The sequence below is a fragment of the Schistocerca serialis genome, chromosome 4 (assembly GCF_023864345.2).
Source record: "Schistocerca serialis cubense isolate TAMUIC-IGC-003099 chromosome 4, iqSchSeri2.2, whole genome shotgun sequence".
Taxonomy (NCBI): domain Eukaryota; kingdom Metazoa; phylum Arthropoda; class Insecta; order Orthoptera; family Acrididae; genus Schistocerca; species Schistocerca serialis.
In genome coordinates, this window is record NC_064641.1 from 530,998,672 (window position 1) to 531,020,401 (window position 21,730).

Below are 21,730 nucleotides of genomic sequence, written 5' to 3' on the forward strand. Positions count from 1 at the left end.
GTTTCTCTTATTAAAAGCCCTACTGCAACACATGAAAACATATAAGTGATATTGATGACAATTACTCAAACGGATGACGTAATTTTTTTTTTTATTTGGAAACTGTATGTCGAAAGGTTCGGGGTTAAGATGCGCACCTATGCTTAAAGGTTAAACAAACTAGGGAACAATTATGACAATGATAAGGCTTGCTTCAAAGCAAGCAACCTTTTCATTTCAATCATCAACAAAGGTGCGACTGGATACCAACCCGTTCCTTTTGACAAGCTTATTCTCACTAAAGCCCTGGTGACAGTTGGCTGAGTTAAACTGCTTCTCAGTTATGTAGGCCGCTTTGAAGGAACGTTTCAAAATATTACGTCCATGAACCATGGACCTTGCCGTTGGTGGGGAGGCTTGCGTGCCTCAGCGATACAGATAGCCGTACTGCAGGTGCAACCTCAACGGAGGGGTATCTGTTGAGAGGCCAGACAAACGTGTGGTTCCTGAAGAGGGGCAGCAGCCTTTTCAGTAGTTGCAGGGGCAACAGTCTGGATGATTGACTGATCTGGCCTTGCAACACTAACCAAAACGGCCTTGCTGTGCTGGTACTGCGAACGGCTGAAAGCAAGGGGAAACTACAGCCGTAATTTTTCGCTAGGGCATGCAGCTTTACTGTATGGTTAAATGACGATGGCGTCCTCTTGGGTAAAATATTCCGGAGGTAAAATAGTCCCCCATTCGTATCTCCGGGCGGGGACTACTCAAGAGGACGTCGTTATCAGGAGAAAGAAAACTGGCGTTCTACGGATCGGAGCGTGGAATGTCAGATACCTTAATCGGGACCCTCGTGGGGCCTTTTGAGACTTTCTCCGTAAAGTAATAACATGTCAAGCATTTCTTCATTCGTGAAAAGTATGCCTAAAGCCTAGAACGGATGAACAGGTAAGTTAATGTCACATTTTCAATATTGATTCCAATTACAGTGTACGGTACCGCAGTGCCGTCTATCTGTACAAACCTCTACACACATCAGCCTGCTTCGTAGTGAGTTGTTTCCACATACAAAGCTGACTGCAGTCCTTTACAGCACAGAACTGCAAAGGCGAGGGGTTGCATACGGTAATGTAACGGGTCGGCGTAAACTGTTCCGTAGTGTGTTTGTAGACAAATTAAATGAGCAAGAGGGAAACCGCTATGTACATACCAGTGTTCGTGCCCAGAAATCCTATTATGTCTTCCGCCCATATGATAACAGCGAAAGTAAGATAGTATAGCAAACACCGCGATTACGTGCAACATGGGTTAACGCTTGTCTCTGACGATGCGCAAAAGCGGCACGTTTCCTTTATTTGAAGAGTCAAATTCCCTTTGAAATTTCTCGGGATGTAATTGATGTGATTTTTCATGTTCTGATTGCATAAGACATAACATTTTGTGTCTATTAAAAAATACACAAGTTTGTGGTGAAACTAAAGTTTGATTACGTTTTTGGCTATCTCGTAGTATTTACTTTTATCAGCCCCTGCCTTAGATTCATACCCACGAAAGTAGTTTTTCAGTATCTATTTTTGTTCCAGAAATATCTGAACTGAAACGTTTAAGATAATTCTAAGAACTCTGGTCTTAATGGTAACTAATAACTAATTTTATCTGAAGCAATATGATACAGTATGTCAATTGCTACGCATAACGCTTCAGTACATCACTAACTCCACTGAATTGTTGTTTCGGCTTCCATGACGTGGGTCCATTGGCGCCGAGACAGGAAGATAAACAGAAGTAGACCCATCTTACACAGAAATATAGTGGTAACGTAGCCCTTGTACTGTTTGTATATGACAAGCCGTAGACCTCAAGATTTCTCAGGACCTTCACTTTACTTTTGACCGATTACTGTGATCAGCAAAAGACAGTAATTTTTTGTATTATTTGTGAATAACAGTGTAATAGAAATTATAATAACGATGCGGCGCATCATTTATGTGCTTTATTATGAATAATTTGTTAGGACACTCCCTTTTGTCTTTAATACCATGGGTCTCTTTTTCGTTTTCAGGGCGGATTCCTCGTCAGACCACAACGATGATAAGTTACCACATCATGGTGGTTTGACGTCCTTCGGCAAGGTACTTTAACATATTACCAAGAGCTACTTCATTTATTCATGTGGATTTCCAACTAAAACTTACTAACTGATATTCTAACCTGCTACCTAACGCTGGCTGCTCTCTATCATCGAACAAACGTTAAATAGTGAATTGTTTCAACAGTAGCGAAATGTGCATGAGTTTGGACTATAAATATTATGACGAAAACTTCTGTACTAATAATAGCTGGAATTATCATAGAGAATTATTTGTGAGGCAGAGTTACAGGTAATTTGGTCTCAGACACGAGTAAGAATAGTAATATTTTTGAAACCTCGCTTATTGTAATGAATTTGAGTTTTGCAAGTGTTAAGTTCTGTCTCATCCCCAGTTAAGTGGTTCATCGTATTTACTTCAGCTTGGTGTTATTTTAAATCTAGAGTGATTGTTATTCAAATCAGTGATCTCTAACGGCCTCTGCGGTATTGATTGAATAGAAGAGCTGCAAGAAAGGTACATTATGTGCGATGGATGTAAATCATTTGAAATGCAAATCAGGACATTCGAATATTTTCACTCTGATATTTCTGTGCATGATGGTATTTCCATGCACAAAAGCGCCTGATTAACAGGCTGTAATCGGTCTCCAGACAATCAGAACTCTCATCCGATGTTGGTTCCTCCGTTACCAGGTAGTCATGACCCAGTAAAACTTGATATCAGGTGGCCTGTTGAACTGATGCCACTATGGTATGTGTAAGATCTGAGTTGGACTCCCATTTCAGGCGACCATTATTAACAGGCAAGAATTGGCCAATTTCACCTCTGATAACGTCAATCGAAAAACATTGATTGCACCGTGGTTCCAAATCCACATTAGATGTGATGCCCTTCGTTACTGACTGGAGCCGAGTCGGTTCACCTTGGGCCATGATGGGCAGAAGTCGGGGAAAGTCGTCAACAGCAAGAATTTCACTGTTGAAATTTTATTTTAGTTAATAAAACAATCATGTCAGGTCACAGAGCACTTACGTCATATTTTTATTGAACTTTAGATGCTCAAAACACTAATGCTGGGCTGGGATTTGGACCCGAATACTTCCATTCGCGGAATTGGACGCCTTTGGGACGGTAGCGTTCAATCAGTTCATTTTTTCCCCAAGATTCCAAACTCCTCATGTGTCCATGAAAGGCGCATGGCTGGGTTGATGTACTGGCCGGAAACAAAAATTTTCATCATGTCATTTCAAGCTCCAGAATGCACACCTAACTGCTAGACAAAAACACAGTTTGATTTTTAATGTCTCATCATGCGTTATTGACACAAACGTGAGGTGCCAGTTTCAACTCACAGTCAAAGACGAAAGTGTTCATTACGTGTTTAAACATCCCACTCCGACCTACTGGTGAAAAAGAATCCAGTAGTTAACGTCCTGTCGTGTGTTGTCACCGGTGACTGTATGTTCGGGGTTCGTCTCGCATTCTGCATCGGAATTTTCGTCATGTTATTTCTGTTTCAAACATGTACACATCTCGCTGCCGGTGAAAGAAGACATTTAACGCCCATTCGTGGCGTTCAAGTTTAAACATATGCACATTGTTCATTTTGAATTAAACTACATCTTTCGTGTTTCGGTAATAGAAAAAATTGTTGCTGGACAGGAGCCCAGATCCAGTACGAAAAATTTTCGTCATGAAATTTCAAGGTCCGACTTGCTAAGTGACACTAGTTAACGCAAAGCGACACAACAAATGAACGACGATTTGCTTGGCAAACCTTTTAGAGAGTAAATTTACTTTGAATTAGTAAAGAATTTTGGGAACGAAGACATTCTTACGAAGTCTCTCATTCACAAAAAAATTTGTTTCGAGTAAAGGTTGCTGAATGATTTATGTGAAGGAAATACCAGTAGAGCACTTAAGCGCGAAATACATTGGTCCCGAGTCCGAGTCTTGGTCCGGCACACAGTTTTAATCTGACAGAAAGTTTCAATGCGGATATTATTTGCGTCAGATGCTAACGAATGTGAAGTTTTTGAAACATCACTTATTGTAATAAAGCAAGCAATAAGAACTGTCTCATCTATAATCTGTGTCCTGATATGTGCATGTGGACAGACGCGCAACAGAACAATATTTTCTACTGGTCGCTTGTGGTAACCATAACCACCAAGAAAGGTGCATGAAAGTCAGGCAGAACGTAAATCAGGTCATTAGCATACTTTTGAGCATGAAAATAAATCTAACTATCGTTTGGATAGTTTTATGAAAATCATCTAGTTTCTCTGATGGCAACGTATTACATGGATCTAACTGAAATAACGTATGTTGTAGACTTTCAGGACCTGATAATTCTTTGTAGTATATTCGGGTTTGCAGGCGGATCCTATAATTAACCTGTATAATTTTCGGCGATCCATCTGTCCGCCACTTCAAGACAAAACTGGCGCTGCTGGGCCAACTGAAAACTGGTATCGAGGTTGCAAATCGGCATCCTATATACCGTACCGTACATGGCGCGTGCCCAGCCAGCCAAAGTTTCTGCCCTCCAATACTGGCCTGGTGGTGCCACCCTGCCCGCCAGGGTGGCCGAGCGGTTCTACGCGCTACAGTCTGGAATCGCGCGACCGCTGCGGTCGCAGGTTCGGATCCTGCTTCGCGCATGGGTGTGGGTGATGTCCTTAGGTTAGTTAGGTTTAAGTATCCTAAGTTCTAGGGGACTGATGACCTCAGATGTTAAGTCCCATAGCGCTCAGAGCCATTTGAACCATTTCTTTTTTTTTTGTGCCGCCCTCAGTAGAACACCGGCGCCAACAACAATATATGGCACTGAAAGACCATCTCCAAACACTCCGTTCGGCAGGACCAAGGAACGTTGGGTTTTGTTTCGAGACAACTTTCCGCTACCGCCGATTTTCCAGGCTATTCTAGCCTCGTGTGACGGCGATGTTCCACGCAACTCTCCAGAACTGTGCATATCGAACGGCTGACGTAAGCCACGAAACACTGACATGGAATTTGAATGGAAGAATTTTAAGGAGTTTTAGCATTGAGAATGTGTTCCGTCTACTTTCAAAGATGATTTGGAGCTTAGGAAGCTTGGGCTATACAGAACTCATTGTGGGAAGGATTACATCGGCCGTTCGATCTGGACATTTCAGAACACGTGTGTGGGACTTTGCTGTCACACGATGCTACAGCAGCCTGAAAAGTAAGCGGCAGCGAGACATGGTTCAGACGAAGGTCCTATGATGAATTCTGACGAGACTCTGTTGCTAGCCAGTTCTTCCACGTTTTGGAACAGTGTATATAAACAGGTGACTGAAATTACACTCCTGGAAATTGAAATAAGAACACCGTGAATTCATTGTCCCAGGAAGAGGAAACTTTGACACATTCCTGGGGTCAGATACATCACATGATCACACTGACAGAACCACAGGCACATAGACACAGGCAACAGAGCATGCACAATGTCGGCACTAGTACAGTGTATATCCACCTTTCGCAGCAATGCAGGCTGCTATTCTCCCATGGAGACGATCGTAGAGATGCTGGATGTAATCCTGTGGAACGGCTTGCCATGCCATTTCCACCTGGCGCCCCAGTTGGACCAGCGTTCGTGCTGGACGTGCAGACCGCGTGAGACGACGCTTCATCCAGTCCCAAACATGCTCAATGGGGGACAGATCCGGAGATCTTGCTGGCCAGGGTAGTTGACTTACACCTTCTAGAGCACGTTGGGTGGCACGGGATACATGCAGACGTGCATTGTCCTGTTGGAACAGCAAGTTCCCTTGCCGGTCTAGGAATGGTAGAACGATGGGTTCGATGACGGTTTGGATGTACCGTGCACTATTCAGTGTCCCCTCGACGATCACCAGTGGTGTACGGCCAGTGTAGGAGATCGCTCCCCACACCATGATGCCGGGTGTTGGCCCTGTGTGCCTCGGTCGTATGCAGTCCTGATTGTGGCGCTCACCTGCACGGCGCCAAACACGCATACGACCATCATTGGCACCAAGGCAGAAGCGACTCTCACCGCTGAAGACGACACGTCTCCATTCGTCCCTCCATTCACGCCTGTCGTGACACCACTGGAGGCGGGCTGCACGATGTTGGGGCGTGAGCGGAAGACGGCCTAACGGTGTGTGGGACCGTAGCCCAGCTTCATGGAGACGGTTGCGAATGGTCCTCGCCGATACCCCAGGAGCAACAGTGTCCCTAATTTGCTGGGAAGTGGCGGTGCGGTCCCCTACGGCACTGCGTAGGATCCTACGGTCTTGGCGTGCATCCGTGCGTCGCTGCGGTCCGGTCCCAGGTCGACGGGCACGTGCACCTTCCGCCGACGACTGGCGACAACATCGATGTACTGTGGAGACCTCACGCCCCACGTGTTGAGCAATTCGGCGGTACGTCCACCCGGCCTCCCGCATGCCCACTATACGCCCTCGCTCAAAGTCCGTCAACTGCACATACGGTTCACGTCCACGCTGTCGCGGCATGCTACCAGTGTTAAAGACTGCGATGGAGCTCCGTATGCCACGGCAAACTGGCTGACACTGACGGCGGCGGTGCACAAATGCTGCGCAGCTAGCGCCATTCGACGGCCAACACCGCGGTTCCTGGTGTGTCCGCTGTGCCGTGCGTATGATCATTGCTTGTACAGCCCTCTCGCAGTGTCCGGAGCAAGTATGGTGGGTCTGACACACCGGTGTCAATGTGTTCTTTTTTCCATTTCCAGGAGTGTAGATTGGCAGATAATTTGTTTAACAAAGACAATGGTTATCCTCTTGGCAGGGTGTAGAGCCCTGCATTATCTCGAATCAAAATTCAACTCCCTTTGGTGCGGCCATTCCGTTTGTTTGGATATAGTTCTTGAGAGCGGTGTAGCGTTGACGCCGGGTCCTGCTAGGGCCGGCGCCACTATCGCAGTCTTGGAGGGCAGCAACTGTAATGTGCGGCGCATGGGCTGTGTACGATACGGAGGCATATGTACGACGACGATTTGTAACTTTGACATCAGTTTACAGCGGTGCTCAACAGTACCAGATTTCTCCTGAAGATGGTGGACAGATGGATCGCCGAAATGTCGGATCATATTGATTTTAGGATCCGGCAGTAAACCCAAAGAGACTACCAGGTTATTAGCTACTATTCCTTTGTTTTATCTGATAAAGGTCTCTTCTTCTAAACTAATAATAGCATTGTAAACCGGTAGTGTCTGTTTGCCTGAAGACGCTAATCGCCAAAAGTACTAGACCATTTTTCTTGTAGTTTCTGCAGATGGCTGGAGCAACATAAGCTTTATTTCATTAAAATCGGACCACGAAAAGAAAAACAGATGTCGTAGCTTAAAGTTTTATCTAAAACCATCGTGTCTGCCTGTTTGTCTGAACACGCTAGTCTCCAAAACTATTAGACAAATTTTCATGAGGTTTTTAACTGAGGGTAACTTGGGCCAATATATATCCTTTATTTCACTGAGACTGGTTCACGGAAAAGAAGATATCGCCATTTAAAATTTTAGACGTCTTCTCAAAGTTATAGTTTGGATGTTTACAACAGTGATATGATCATCATGGCGTAGTAAGTCAGAGAATCAATAGATGACACTGTTAAATTCGTAGTACACCAAAGAACCAATAGATAGTTATGCCTTAGAGAAAAACGATTTTCCGATGTATGTCAGGGACAGAACTACGCGTTGCAGCGTTATTTTTACGAACGCAAAGTAAAAGTGAATTTATTGGCTAAAATATGATGTTGTTGTCGTCTTCAGTCCGACGACTGGTTTGATGCAGCTCTCCATGCTACTCTATCCTGTGCAAGCTTCTTCATCTCCCAGCACCTACTGCAACACACAGCCTTCTGAATCTGTATAGTATATTCATCTCTTGGTCTCCCTCTACGATTTTTACCTTCCACGCTGCCCTCCAATACTAAATTGGTGATCCCTTGATGCCTCAGAACATGTCCCACCAACCGAAGGTGTGCCACAAATTTCTCTTCTCCCTAATTCTATTCAATACCTCCTCATTAGTTATGTGATCTACCCATCTAATCTTCAGCATTCTTCTGTAGCACCACATTTCGAAACTTCTATTCTCTTCTTGTCCAAACTATTTATCGACCACGTTTCACTTCCATACAAATACTTTGAGAAACGACTTCCTGACACTTAAATCTATACTCGATGTTGGCAAATTTCTCTTCTTCAGAAACGCTTTCCTTGCCATTGCCAGTCTACATTTTATGTCCTCTCTACTTCGACCATCATCTGTTATTTTGCTCCACAAATAGCAAAACTCATTTACTACTTTAAGTGTCTCATTTCCTAATCTAATTCCTTCAGCATCACCTGATTTAATTTGACTAAATTCCATTATCCTCGTTTTGCTTTTGTTGATGTTCATCTTATATCCTCCTTTCAAGACACTGTCCATTCCGTTCAGCTGCTCTTCCAGGTCTTTTGCTGTCTCTGACAGAATTACAATGTCACGGCGAACCTCAAAGTTTTTATTTCTTATCCATGGATTTTAATCCCATTTTTCTTTTTTCTCTTACTGCTTGCTCAGTATACAGATTGAATAACATCGGGGATAGGTTACAACCCTATCTCACTCCCTTCCCAACCACTGCTTCCCTTTCGTAGCCCTCGACTCCTATAACTACCATCTGGTTTCTGTACAAACTGTAAATAGCCTTTCGGTCCCTGTATTTTACCCGAGCCACCTTCAGAATTTGAAAGAGAGTATTCCAGTCAACATTGTCAAAAGTTTCTCTAAGTCTACAAATGCTAAAAACGTAGGTTTGACTTTCCTTAATCTTTATTCTAAGTTTAGTCGTAGGGTCAGTATTGCCTCACGTGTTCCAACATTTCTACGGAATCCGAACCTATCTTCCCCGAGGTCGGCTTCTACCAGTTTTTCCATTCGTCTGTAAAGAATTAGTGTTAGTATTTTGCAGCCGCGGCTTATTAAACTGATAGTTCGGTAATTTTCACATCTGTCAACACCTGCTTTCTTTGGGATTGGAATAAATATATTCTTATTGAAGTCTGAGGGTATTTCGCCTGTCGTACACATCTTGCTCACCAACTGGTAGAGTTTTGTCAAGGCTGGCTCTCCCAAGGGTATAGTAGTTCTAATGGAATGTTGTCTACTCCTGGGGCCTTGTTTCGACTCAGGTCTTTCAGTGTTCTGTCAGACTCTTCACGCAGTATCGTATCTCCCATTTCCTGTTCATCTAAATCCTATTCCATTTCCATAATATTGTTCTCAATTACATCGCCCTTATATAGACCCTCTATATACTCCTTCCACCTTTCTGCTTTCCCTTCTTTGCTTAGAACTGGAATTCCATCTGAGCTTTTGATATTCATACAAGTGGTTCTCTTTTCTCCAAATATCTTTCTTTTTCCTGTAGGCAGTATCTATCTTACCCCTAGTGATATACGCCTCTACATCCCTACATCTGTCCTCTAGCCATCCCTGCTTAGACATTTTGCACTTCCTGTCAACCTCATTTTTGAGACGTTTGTATTCCCTCTCCCCTGCTTGATTTACTGAATTATTGTATTATCTCCATTCATCAATTAAATTCAATATTTCTTCTATTACCCAAGGATTTCTATTAGTCCTCGTCTTTTTTACCTACTTGATCCTCTGCTGCCTTCACTATTTCATATCTCAAAGCTACCCATTCTTCTTCTACTGTATTTCTTTCCCCCATTCTTGTCAGTAGTTCCCTAATGCTCTCCCTGAAACTCTCTACTACGTGTGGTTCTGGGTTCTGTCTGTTTATCCACGTCTCGTCTCCTTACATTCCCACCTTTTAGCAATTTCTTCAGCTTTAATCTACAGTTCATCACCAATAGATTATGGTCAGAGTCCACATCTGCCCCTGGAAATGTCTTACAATTTAATACCTGGTTCCTAAATCTCTGTCTTACCATTAAGTAATCTATCTGAAACCTTGAAGCAAATCCATGCTTCTTCCATGTACACAACCTTCAGACATGATTCTTGAGCCAAGTGTTAGCTATGATTAAGTTATGCTCTGTGCAGAATTCTACCAGGCAGCTTCCTCTTTCGTTCCTTACCCCCATTCCATATTCAGCTACTACGTGTCCTTCTCTTCCTGTCCCTGCTATTGAATTCCGGTCACCCATGACTATTAAATTTTCGTCTCCCTTCACTATCTGAATAATTTCTTTTTTCTCATCATACATTTCATCATCTGCGGAGCTAGTTGGCATATAAACTTGTACTACTGTGGTAGGCGTGGGCTTCGTATCTATCTTGGCCACAATAATGCGTTCACTAAGCTGTTTTTAGCAGCTTACCCGCATTCCTGTTTTTTTATTCATTATTAAACCTACTTCTGGATTACCCTTATTTGATTTTGTATTTATAGCCCTGTATTCATCTGACCAGAAGTCTTATTCCTCCTGTTACCGAATTTCACTAATTCCCACGATATCTAACTTTAACCTATCCATTTCCCTTTTTAAATTTTCTAGTCTACCTGTCTGATTAAGGGATCTGATATTCCATGCTCGGACCCGTAGAACGCCAGTTTTCTTTCTCCTGATAAGGACGTCTTCTTGAGTAGTCTTCGCCCAGAGATACGAATGAGGGATTATTTTACCTCCGGAATATTTTACCCAAGAGGACGCCATCATCATTTAACCATACAGTAAAGCTGCATGCCCTCGGGAAAAATTTCGGATGTAGTTTCCCCTTGCTTTCAGCCGTTCGCAGTACCAGCACAGCAACGCCGTTTTGGTTAGTGTTACAAGACCAGAGCAGTCAATCATCCAGACTGTTGCTCCTGCAACTACTGAAAAGGATGCTGCCACTCTTCAGGAACCACACGTTTGTCTGGCCTCTCAACAGATACCCCTTCATTGTGGATGCACCTACGGTACGGCTTTCTGTATCGCTGAGGCACGCAAGCCTCCCCACCAATGGCAAGGCCCATGGTTCACGATTGGGGGGGGGGGGGGCTAAAATACATGGATTTACTAACAGCACTTTCTGTACCAAAAACTTAACGACATTTCTTTGACTCTTTCGATAGGTTTTGTTTAGAGCTGACGGAGTACAGAATTATTGAATGTCCACAATCTTAGAAACTAAAACTCTAAAATTTTGGCACTGTGGATTTCCGTTCTTTAAACTGTTACCTCATATCTCTTCGTCATGTGATCGGAGCATAATAATATTTATTTGTAGTATACACGGACACGGTTATTAATCAAGTTGGGTGGTTTTAATGACTCAGAGACGTATGGACTATAAAGTATGTGATGTAAGAGAAGAAAAAATCTTGGTAACAGCTGAAAATCAAATAATTGACTGTAATAAAGTAGGCTATATAACATGAATCTATCTTCCACATTTTTTCCACCTACTTCTAAGAAACATGTATTATTGTAAACCACACTTATTTCAGGCTAAATCATTTGCTGGAGTAGTGAGCGATCCCTCATCCATTGGCCGGCGTGAGTCACTTGCAACGATGACCAATGAGTGGAGCTTCAGAGGAAGCAATATTTTTTCGTAAACCTACATTGTCATCGTTGTCATCGTCGTAGTCGTCGTCGTCGTCATCCGTTTGACATACAGTACCAAATAAAATTTTCTCTAGATTCTCAAATGCTCGACGGTCTTGAGCGTAATTCCCAGCAGACAACTTCCCGTGGTTCACTGAGAAACCCTTAATTTCAGTACTTTTCTTATTAAAGGTCAATGTTTTATCGCCAGAAGTAAAAACTAGTAGTACACATTGATCGTAAACATTGTTTCAAACAAATTATTCTCTAACCTTCAATAATACTATAAGTGTACGAAAAGCAATCTACCGAGTTTTACTTTAATATTTATATCTACACCTGCCCATGCTATGATCTCCAGCTGTACCAAAAACAAACTCATAAATTGTTAGTTTGTAACTTTCTTTCTGGGGGAGGGGGGAGGGGTTGAAGTGCTGACGATTTTTATACGTTGCCATGGTCGTCATTCAGAGGCCTGACAGGCTGCACCTTTCCGAGATAATCTTTTCAGCGCACATATCTTCATCTCTGCATTAATACTGCAGCCTACATGTACATTAACGTGATTACTACGCCTAGCCTAGGACTACCGATACAGTTGCTTTTAGTATCATATAATCATATATATTTGATTTCAGATCTTACTTTGCAACTTGTTCTGTTAAGTTCTTTCATTCGGTGTTCAAGTTAATCTGCGCTAGAAGCAAACAGTGAAGTACCACTACCTTTCGTCCTTTGTTTCCACCCTGTCAAATTTACTTTCATCAACGCCAAACTCGTCACCGTGAAGAAGAGTTGTCCTATTTTATTTGACTTACGTTTATAATTTGGCCTTTTAACTACTACGGTTTCTATGAATGTGGCTGCTCAATAAGCTTCGTCTGATCAGCGTAATGAGAATAGTTAGGGGGGAAAAATCAGAGATTCCCCTTTTGAGAAGTAGTGATCTCATACACTGATGAGCCAAACCCTTATGACCATTGCCCATCGCGACGCTGGATGCCGTCTGGTAATGTGGGCACGTGACGCGGTATCAAAAGTATGTAAGCAGAGCAGACACGGACCGGGAGTCATTCTAGCGAAGACCTGGACTGCAAACGAGTCTGAAGTATCTGAAGTTCAATCTCCATTGCTCATTGCTTCCCTTTTACCTTTTAATATCCTTCCTTGCCTTTAGTAGCACTTTTCGTGGAGTCGCCTCTGGCAGACACTTGAATGACCGCAGATATCTCACATGGACAATTGTCGTTCTTGTTGGGAACTGCAACTTCACATTCACCTGCGACATATTTTCGATAACTTGATACGAGTCCTGGTACAGTGTTAAAATCTTCTTTGTCTTTCCATTCGGCGTATATGGACACGACAACATCAACCATTGGCCCACTTCATACTGCCGTAAGGTCCCCAAACGCCTCATTGCCTCTTCCTGTTTCTCCAAACCCTTCGTATTTACTCTGAGTCCTTTTCCACAACTCCTGTACTTTCCTTGCAAAATTTCCAACTGCTTCTCTCTTTCTGTCTCTTTTGGTCAATCAATCGAAATCTGACGGCATCTTCTTGCCATGCACTACCTTGAATCGCGATAACCCAGTGCTACTATGTATTTTACAGTTAAATGCGTTACGACAAAAACCAGGTGTGCCTCCCAGTTTGAATGATTTGAATCTATGCAACTAAGCATTTTCGCAATTGTTCTATGAACTCTGTCTCTTGCGGATGTAGTGGGCTAGTCCCCAACTTCTTCACTCTCAGCAATTAACATAATTACTTCATTATCTCTGACATGAAGTTCATCCTCTATCCTATTATCATCGTCAGTGGCGCTCCGAACGTCAGTATCCACCTATTAATTGACGCCTGCTGTGATTGCCTGTTGGTCCAGCATTGGCACAATCTCGACATAATGAGGAAAATGGTCTATTACAGTCAGCACAAAACGATTAACCGCTGATGTTCGGTTGAATGGTCCTAACACGTACACCCCAATGAAACTAAAAGGTTTTGTTGCTTTTTGAATCTTTATAAAAATACCTACTTCCGACTCAAACTGGCCATCTGTGCACAATCCACACAATTCTTTACGTATCAATCCACATGGCTCTTCCTTCCTTTCTCTGCCACCCTACTATTCATCGCGCTGCGTCCACCATGGCCTGACAAAATGTGATCACGCATCTCACATAACGTTCTCAGTTTTAACTTGGTCAGCACCAACACTCATGGTCGTAATTTTGTCTCTCTTCACAATAATTCATCTATATCAAATTGCTGCTGCTTCTTATACTGTCTGAACTACTTGTTGGTGTTCTGTGCTGCTTGCCATTCTGCAAGATTGTGACCCAGTGCTTGTGTCACAGCTGTCTTCTTCTTAGACCGTCCGCATTTCTGCGTTTCCTTCCCAGCTTGTGGATTTTTTGAAACTCAATGAATTTGAGTACTAAGTTACAATGCCCACCCCGTTAATCTACTAGACAGCTCTTGAAGCCTAATATCCACTTTAAAGCTTCATGGTCCATTATCACCTTAACAATTATTCTATACAAATAAAGTCGAAAGTACGCAATTTCGTATACCAGACTAAGCATCTCTCTCTCCATTGTAGAGTAGTTTATTTCTGTAGCGTTCAATTGTCTTGATGCAAAGGCAACAGAATGTTTGTGACCATCGACCCACTGGCTCAAAACTCATCCAAGGGCGTAGTTTGATGCAACACATGACAATATAAATTCTTTATGAAACTACGGAAACACCAAAAACAGACTGGCTATCAGCTCGTGAAACTCGTCAACTTTATCTCGTCCCTGACATTTCTGCAACAACACACACTTAACCTCTTTCTGCAGCAATTACGTAAGAGGTCTGGTAATATCCGCAAATCCCTTCACAAACACCTGTAATAATACGTGAGACTTAGGAGAAATTGTAACTCCCTAGTAGGTTTTAGTACTGGAAAATCTTGCAGTGCTTGCACCATCGTTACTTATGACATGGCCCCCAAAAAGCTAACTTCCTCCAGTGCAATGTGACATTTTTCAGCATTGGCTGTGAGACATGCTACCTATAATCCGCTGCTGAATGCTTCTTTCAGACGTTGTCTATGTTCCTGAATATCCATTGAATGGACGATTATGTCATCAAGATAAACTAAGCACTTGCATGGTTTGAATCCTCTCAGTACTCCATCCAGCAAGCGTTAGAATGTCGCCCAGAAGGCGTCGTCCTACATTGGTAGTGTCCCCCATTTGCTGAAAAATCTGTTTTTGGTCTATTTCTATAGCAGATCTAACTGATGGTATTTACGCTTTAAGTCGAACGTCGAGGACAAGTAACTTTTGCGTAGGTTATCTGAGGTCTCCATGATATTCTGAATAGAGTATGCATCTGTTGTAGCTTTGCTGTTCAAATGGCAACAGAACCAATACTTCTGCGAACAATCTATAGATTTCTTAGATACAACTACAATTCCTACCCGCCAAGCACTATCACTTTCTTCTATTACTCCATCAGCCTACTGTTGATCTATGACCTCCTGTAAAAATGGTTGCGATGACTGTGGCATTCTATATGGTATTTAGTATACCGGTGCTTCATTTCCTGTTGTAATGCTGTATTGCGTTACTAACACTGCAGGCGGTGACTCTCTCGAAAAATCCGATCCTGGAATGCTAGCAACGGGTCCTCCATCTCTGCTCTTTCTGCTCCTTTCAGAGGCTTTAACTTCTCACGGAATGCAGTCCTAGCAGTGTCCTTTGCCCTATTATAGCTCACACCTTTTGTGTGAAAATCTTCCTTTCCGGAATCTTGAGTGTAGCTAATAACGTTCCTTTCAACAATTTCAGATCTTCAGCTCAAAATTATCGATATTGACCGGTACCACTTTTCTTCCGCCCCTTTCCTGTGTGTGTGCAATACTACGTTTCACCATACAACATGCTGTGTCTAATACTTCATTACCCTCCCGTGGTTCTGTTACACATATCACACCTAGTGGTAAGTTCGGTACTTACAGTGATTTTCTGGTACTTTTCGGCACGCAGTCATGCGAATTAATCATTAATACTATTGCTCACGGTTCAACTGGACCGTATTGTATACTAGACACTCCTTGTGGCAGATTAAATTTGACGACAGTTTCCCCTAGTCAGAACGTCTTTCTGCTCAGTTCCACTACGTATCGTTGAAGGTCAATCATTGCATGATGTTGATGCAAAAAATTTAATGCCAGGATCATGCTGTACCCTCGCTTACATGAGATACAACTTTCAAACATTGCCTAAAGTTGGTGGTACCAACCGGAAGCCGGCCAGTGTGGCCGAGCGGTTCTAGACGCTTCAGTCTGGAACCGCGCGTCTACTATGGTCGCAGGTTCGAATCCTGCCTCGGGCATGGATGTGTGTGATGTTCTTAGGTTAGTTAGGTTTAACTAGTTTCAAGTTCTAGGGGACTGATGACTTCAGATGTTAAGTCCCATAGTGCTCAGAGCCATTTGAACCATTTGAACCAACCGAAAAATTCACCACTACTGATGCAAATGGTCGTATATCATTATCCCCTACACCATGTAAATCGTATCTTGGTGGATTCCACTACCCCCTACCCACAAAATCTCTCAAGGCTGCTGACACATAAGCTCTTTGTCCGACAGTACCTTACACTCTCTTCCATCCACAACATCCGTTATGACACACTTTGCCTCTGTTTTCGTTCTGATTGAACCTATTGCTACCAGGACCTACTGTCGGCGGCCCTGGGGCTCCTTCTACGTTTAACGGATGCGTCCTACTCCTTGGACCACCTCTACCACTCCTTATAGCCTTGCTGTTGAGCAAAACCCCCTCTACTGGCATTCCCACCAAATTGTTGACGGCCATTGTTACTCAGTTGTGCTGTGGATTCCATTACTGGTAGAATTGTCTTTGTATATGTCTCAGTTCGACCGAAATTAGCGCACTTAATATTCGATGTAAATACCTGTTTCTGCTCTCTTACCCCTGCTAACCTACTGATTCCTTTATATTCCAAAGCTAAACTAAATCCTTCATGAAGATCAAGAGTTCCTGCGTGCTATCTCCTAGACATTTCTGGTGTCATAGCTCTTAAAAAGGCATCGAGCGCTCATTGTTCACCCTGTTGCAGCACCACTTTATTTACCACCTCATATGAGAGCACGCACGTGTTAAGGTTCATTTTCCTAATTATATCTGCAATGTCCTCTAGTGATTCGTTATATCTCCTGTATAATAGAAAATTTGTGGTAAGGTATTATTGGACCAAACTGCTGAGGTAATCGGTCCCTAAGTTTACACACTACTTAATCTAACTTAGGCTAACTTACGCTAAGGATAACACACATACCCGTGCCCGATGATAAATTAACTTTGGCCTCATGATTACCACCACACAAAAACAATATAGTCTCACACACCCCAATGACGACACTACGGGCTATTGCTCGAACAACTTGCAACGAGGGTGCCACAACCTCCACTGTTTATTGCTCGCGGACCGTGAAAAGGCGCCCTAGACCGCTCGGCTACCCTGCGTAGCTCTCCTGTATACCACTCCAAATTATTCGCAGAAAAGCCGTGCACTATTACTCTTCCCTTAACATTCTTCCAACCACCGTCTCAACTGGCCAAAAGTTTCTGCATTTCGCAATGCTTATGTTCGCCTTACGAATTATTTTGCTTCTCCTGACAAACGTAACCTCACGATCTGCAACAACTTACGATCCTCTATAAATGCCAATACATCCTCAGACCCTCTACAAGAGATAGGAGAAACAAGATCCGCGACAGTCTAATCCACTCCCAGAGTTTGCTGCTCCAACACTACAGTCTCGAGATTCTTTCCTGCTAGTTTATTAAACATAACCACATTACTCGCTGTCAATTACGCCACCTGATCCACCAATGACTGCACCGCTTCTTCACTACTGACACCTTGGGTCTCAGAGTTTTCCTCTGCGCCCATAATTCACGAGAAAAATAACACTGCAACAAAACAGTACAAACACAACAGTTAGTCCTGAAGTCTTCTACCAAGTTACTTCTTCTCTCTAATCATGAGTCACCTCGACTCTCTATATTGCATAGCCGTGTACCCAATACAGTTACAAGTAAAGCAGTTCCGCTTCTGTTTCAGCATTAGGCGCAGAATGCCCGAGGAAATTACACTGAGAGCAATGTACAGGTACTAACCATTCATCTTTAACATTACTCCTAAATTGCAACAGATCAACAGTCCCTCTGATTTGGTAAAAGAAACTTTCACAAAATCATGCCATCCAAACTTTTCCCCCATGATTACCACCACACAAAAAAATATAGTCCCACACACCCCAATGACGACATTAAGGCCTGTGGCTCGAACAACGTGCTGTACGGGTGCCACAACCTCCACTATTTATTGCTACGATGTCTATTATCCTACAATACATATTGATCACTCTGTAGGGCACCTCTGTAGAATGCGGTTCATGTGTGGTGATGCTGTAGGTGGTGGGGAACAGTGGAAACGCTCTGGACAATTTAACAGCATAACTTTATTGTATCTTTAATTCCTCGTGAGCTTTGGACGGTTCAGCAGGCGTCGGCTGCTAGGATGGTGTCCAGCGATGCTGCGTCAGGTGTCTGGTCCGGCGATGAAGGCAGGTCACGGCGAGTTGCGATAGCGGGGCTTACTGGGAGAGCGACTTACCAGGCGTTGGCCCCACTGCTCTTCGTTCCACGGTGGTGGAGGCGGCTGCGCGCGGTCTCAACCCTCGCTCCTCGGACAGTCGGCCAACGGCGGCTGGCGTCTTGATGCTGAGTCCCTCTTTGGACCTCAGCGTTGGAGACAGCAGGCATGGACAGCAGGCTGGCGGGACTGTGGCGCCAAGTCCTGTGAAGGACGCAGTGCGGCGGCAGACACAGCCTAGTCACGAACTGGTGCTGGTGCTGTGCAGTCGCCTCATGCTCCGGTGGTGCTCCAGCGTCGTGGTGTGCGTACTCAGCGATGACCACGCCCCCCAGTCTAATGACATCTTCTCCTCAAATTCAGCCTCATTTATATTACGCTACTATCCGTTTGTTCCTCTACAACCTGGTGTCTAGTCACGTCGCCCGCAACAAATAGACTCGCTCGAGTGTGGTGGCAACGACCGTCTTACTACAACGTTCTTTTCTGCGGGGGCGTTTAATGCTGCGCTCAGCTATCCTCGCTTCACAGTTCACTTGCGCATCTGTTACTGTGCCTTGTATGCCGACATAGCACAGCTAACGGCCAACGCTGTTACCGTAATACTCCGCGACAGCTTCCGTACTACTTTCATTGACTTACACTAAGATTTAATACTTTTACTTAAAGTACTGGGCAGCGCCATTATAGTAGAGGCAGTTCTTAATGTACACAACCTGTGAGTATAATGTGGAGGTTGAAGGCATTCTCCACCATGCACATGTCAAGTATAAATGTATTCGCTACTATTAAGTAAATTACAGACTATTTACCTATTCCTTTCTTGACTCAGCTCTTCCAAAAACAAATTTTGTTTATTTTACCAATGGCACATATTTGATGAGCCTCCATTACTGCTCCCTTATGTTTTGCAGAGGTCGTGTTATGAATAATTTAGCTAGAGTCGTAGTTGTAGCATTTGTACCATACTTTTACTCAATGATGAGTAAACGTCTAGTATCTGGGTAGTGATAAAATTGAATAGCCGCCGACCTAGAAGCTAAACTGTCTGCGGCCACCGATGAAATTGAGCAGTATCAGCGAAGGAACAGCTTGCGCTTGTTTGGGGTAGCTGAAAACGATCGTGAAAACACCGACGACCTGGCCATTAGCCTCGTGCGTGAAAAACTTGGTGTGCAGATCGACGTGGCCGATATTGACAGAAGCCACCGTGTTGGGCGCAGGATACCAGGTGCGATGAAACCCAGGCCCATAATAATTAAATTTGTGTCATACCGGAAAAGAGCTGAAGTGTTTGCTCAGAAAAGAAAACTCGCCAAGAGTGGGTTTACCCTGAGGGAAGATCTGACGCGCGAAAGACTAAAAGTTTTGAACACTGCGATCACACAGTTCGGCCTTCAAAATGTATGGACCCAGGATGGCAGGATCGTAGTCAAGACGGAAGGAGGGAGGAAAACGGTGCTGAACATGTCCGAACTGAAAGACTGAGCGAAATCTCGCGAGACACAGTCTCATATTTTACTCTGCCTAATATAAGTTAATTTTTATTCTTTCTTTTCATTTTTTTACGTAAATATTGCTTCGTTATTTCTATATGTACCATAAGTACTCTATTTAAAATCAGTCAATTGTTTCACATAAATATTGCTTCTTTAGTTGCCTATCATAAGTGCTCATTTATATTCATATTGTCAGTCAAACGGGAATTAACATTCTCCATTAACAGGAATCTCCTTAAAACCGCCTTTCTATATCTGTTATTTTCATCCTCGTCACTACCACTACTACTACTATCTTTTTCGTAACCACTACTGCCACTTTCCATCTTTCTTTTCGCTCCCTTCTCCGATAGCTCCAGCTTGTTTTTCACCTTTAGCCCACAGACGCTTGAGTCAGTCACGACCTTGGACACACCTGTAAATATGTCTTCCCCCGCGAAATCCAGCTTTTGTCCCTCTTCCGGCCAGCAGGTAGACGGAGCGCGCTCGGTCCTACAGGCGGCCACAATGGGACGGACCGGTTCCGGCGGCGGGCTCTTTGTGGCCCACGCGAACGCTCAGTCGCTAACGGCTCACTTCGACGAGTTCTGTGACCTGTTCTGCCAATCGCTGTTCCTTATTATCCTCGTCTCTGAAACTTGGTTGAAACCAAACATTTCTTCCGACGCTATCCGAATCACTGGTTACTCTCTCCTAAGGGCAGATCGTGAAACACGACGCGGGGGTGGTGTGGGTGCCTATATTCGCTCTGATCTGAGACCTACTATACTATGCACATCGGATGCAAAGGGCGAAGGAGAAGCAGAGTTCTTGTTTTTCGAAATAAATACATCAAATCAGAAACTGCTAATTGGAGTAATATATAAACCTCCAAATGTCGGTGCTATGTCCTCCTTTCAGTCTGCCCTGTCCTCGCTCGTGACACTGTATGAACACATAATCATTATGGGCGACACAAACATCGACTTACAGTTAATCTCCCTCTGCAGAAAAACTTAGGAGACTGTTCCACTCCAATGATATGAGTTTAACACCGCTGGACCCAACTCATCACACGCCACACAGCCATACACTCATAGATATAATAGCAACAAAGCGACCAGATAAAATAATTCGCGCCAATCAGACATCCGCTACAGGACTCTCTGCTCATGACGTGATTTTCTTAAATTACTCAGTACATACTACCAAAGAAAAATCTCACCTGGTAACCTACAGAAACCTAAAAAATGTTAACCATGACGCTCTTCAAAAGGATTGCTCAGACATCCCTTGGCATGATATAAGCAATGAACCGACTTTAGACGGAAAAATTCGGGAATTATGTCGCAAAATTATTGCACTGTATGATAAACATGCTCCTCAACGCACTGTCAAGGTAAAGAGAGCTCCCGCTCCGTGGCTCACCACTGCATTACGCCAGTTAATGAATGAACGTGATGCTGCACATAGGGCCTTCAAGCGTAACCCAACTCCCGAGGCGTACGAAGCTTATAGGAAACTCCGAAATAGAACCAAGCAAAGCGTGAGGAATGCCAAAATCAGACATGCCCGCTCTGTCGTATGCGGCATATCAAAACCTGCTGCACTGTGGAAAAAGCTGCGCAGTTTCGGTATAGGGAAGCGAAGATCTGACGCTGTTTATCAAGCGTCTGCAGAAGAATTAAACGATTTCTTCTCAACAGCCGTAAACTGCCACGCAGCGACAAATTACCAGCCCCAAGATATCAATCTCTCGAGAGACAAGTTTTTCCTAAAACATGTCACTACCGGCACAGTACACAAGGCAATTATGAGAATCTCTTCCGAGGCAGTAGGAAATGATGGAGTGAGCATTGGCATGATTAAGAACGTCGTAAACACTATTACCCCAGTTATCACAGACATCTTCAACCTGTCTCTTGTCAGTAGTACATATCCTA

The 21,730-nt window shown here is 43.6% G+C and overlaps 1 protein-coding gene across 1 annotated transcript in view; it reads left to right on the forward strand.

Annotated features, from left to right (window-relative positions):
- The window catches only part of LOC126474590 (dipeptidase 1-like), a 353,541-nt gene that overhangs the window by 235,748 nt on the left and 96,063 nt on the right, over positions 1–21,730 (forward strand). Inside the window, exon 5 of the mRNA XM_050102064.1 lies at positions 2,039–2,108. Coding sequence (XP_049958021.1) covers positions 2,039–2,108 — 70 coding nt within the window. The remainder of the gene's footprint in view (positions 1–2,038; positions 2,109–21,730) is intronic.